This window comes from Halyomorpha halys, unplaced genomic scaffold, assembly GCF_000696795.3.
Source record: "Halyomorpha halys isolate HHAL.00 unplaced genomic scaffold, Hhal_1.1 Scaffold315.1, whole genome shotgun sequence".
NCBI lineage: Eukaryota > Metazoa > Arthropoda > Insecta > Hemiptera > Pentatomidae > Halyomorpha > Halyomorpha halys.
Genome location: NW_027105587.1, coordinates 136,373 through 138,943, shown reverse-complemented (window position 1 = coordinate 138,943; position 2,571 = coordinate 136,373). Strand labels below are relative to the sequence as shown.

The 2,571-nt window shown below is 46.5% G+C and overlaps 1 protein-coding gene across 1 annotated transcript; it reads left to right on the top strand.

The window, feature by feature from the left end:
• Positions 1-155: 155 nt before the first annotated feature.
• On the top strand, positions 156-1,118 carry LOC106681169 (uncharacterized). The gene has a single exon (XM_014421348.1). It carries the CDS (start codon positions 156-158, stop codon positions 1,116-1,118), a length of 963 nt encoding a protein of 320 aa, XP_014276834.1.
• The last annotated feature ends 1,453 nt before the right edge of the window (positions 1,119-2,571 follow it).

Sequence of the window (2,571 nt, the reverse complement as noted above, 5' to 3'; positions counted from 1 at the left end):
AGCAGTATGTTAAGGGTAAGGATATTGATATTATTTTAATACAAGAACCTTACTTATTTAAAGGCAGGATCAGTGGACTGGGCATGTGGGGGTACAGCATCATTTCTGTACCAATGCATGCCAGAACATGTATCCTGTATAAGAATAAACTCAAGATGCTGCCTCTTTGGCACTTATGTTCCAGGGACTTGGCAGCAGCGAAGTTGGCCCTCAAAGAGGGAACTCACAAGGAAGTGACATTTGCCTCTGGTCATCTCCCCTATGAAGAGGCTATTCCAACGACGGCCTTGAGGAAGATGGTGGATGGGCTGGCTGAGGATGAAATAGTGGTCTCCATGGACGCCAACGCCCATCACTGGCTCTGGGGGAGCACAAACACCAACCAGAGAGGTGAGTCTCTTTTAGAGTATCTTGTAGGGCATGACTTAGAGGTCCTAAACAGAGGCAGCAAGGCTACCTTTGTCAATAGGGTGAGGGCGGAAGTCATAGATGTAACTGTAGCCACTCATCGAGTAGATCCGATGATTAAGAATTGGCACGTCTCGGATGAAGAGACATGCTCAGATCATCGGTATATTAGATATGACTTAACAACAGGTGACATGACCGAGTCGGTGTACAGGAATCCAAAGTTGACGAACTGGGACACCTACTGTACCCAACTCGAGGAAGAGGTCAAGAGTTGTCCGGGAACAATCAGGAACACCTGGCAGCTTGAATGCCTTAACACATCCCTAACAGACGCGATCATAAGGTCCTACACTAACAATAACAGGATATGGAGGATCCAAACCAACAGGAACACAACCTGGTGGAATGAGGAATTGGCTAGGCTGAGAGGACTCACAAGGAGACTCTTTAATACAGCGAAAAGAACAGGCTGTTGGGATACCTACAAGAGAGCACTAACTGATTATAACAGGGCGGTTAGGAAGGCCAAAAGAGGGGCATGGAGATTTTGCAATGATGTTAATGATGCCCCCTCCACGTTCAGAATTAATAGGATTCTATCCAGGGACTCTGTAAAAGGAGTGTTGGGTGTTGTTGAGATGGAAGGGGGGTTCACCAGCTCTGAGGCGGGAACCCTGGAGGCTCACACTTCCCTGGGTGTGTACTGATAGAAGAAAAAGACATGACCCCAACTATAGAAAGCTACACTTGTTGTAGAGATAGGTGGGTTGAGGCAAATAAGATTGTCAACTATGGCAAGGTTGAGTGGGCGATTAAATCATTCTCGCCCTTTAAATCAGCTGGCACAGATGGAATCTTTCCGGCCCTATTACAAAAAGGCCTAACAGTCTTGAAGCCATTTCTCCTAGCGTTGCTTAGAGGAGTTTGGCACTGAGCCACATTCCATGTAGCTGGAGAGTGTCGAAGGTGTGTTATATACCCAAACCAGGGAAAGCATCTTTTGACAACCCTAAGGCGTATAGACCCATTTGTCTGACATCCTTCTTGATGAAGACACTTGAGAAGGTTCTGGACAGACATATTAGGGAGACTACGCTGGTAGAGAGACCAATACACAGCGCTCAATTTGCCTACCAATCAGGGAAATCCTGTGAGGATGCTTTACATCACTTAGTATCCAGGATTGAAAAGAGTTTGGCCAGTAAGGAGATTATGGTTGGTGTCTTCATTGACAATGAAGGCGCATTTGATCGTACTCCTTACAGAACCATGGCGAGAGCCATGGAAATGAAGGGGGTGGGACAACTTTCTTTCAGCTGGATTAATGTGATGTTGGAAGGAAGATTTCTCAAGTCGGAGCAAGGACACACTAAGATGTAGATAAACCCCGCTGGTGGTTGTCCGCAGGGTGGAGTGCTATCTCCTCTCCTGTGGTGTATGGTGGTAGACACCTTACTTGCCAGATCCAATAAGGCAAGCTTTTACACGCAGGGATATGCTGATGACATCGCTGTGTTGATAGGAGGCAAATTCCCGGGAACTATCTCAGGACTGCTTCAAACATCGGTAGACCTTATGAATGGATGGTGCCAGTTCTGTTGAACATTAAACCTCTACACATAGAGATTGAAGCTCAAGCCCTTAGCTCTGCATACAAGCCTATGAAACTAGGAACGAACTACCATTCCTTAACTTATGAGGGACATGGTAGACTGTTCAGGAGGATCAATGAAGACGGGATGATCCTGGCTATGCATTCGGATCATCAGGAGAAAAAATATAAGAACACTTGCTACAGTGTAAAGGTTGATGGTTCAACCCCACACAACCCGTGTAATGGGATAAACTGCTACACAGACGGATCCCTAATGGAACAAGGATCCGGAGCAGGGATATGGAGGATGGATAGACCTAATCAAGGCACATCCATCTCATTAGGAAAGCACACCACAATGTTCCAGGCTGAGGTGTTTGCAATAAATGTCTGTGCCCAGAATTTAATAAAGGAGGGCATAAGGGAAAGGCTAATCACGATCTACACGGATAGTCAGGCGGCCATCTATGCGCTGGATAACTACGCAACCCGCTCCAAATTGGTGGAGGAGTGTAAGGCTAACTTGAACTCTCTCTCCTTGGCCAACAAGGTGTGGGTGGAATGGG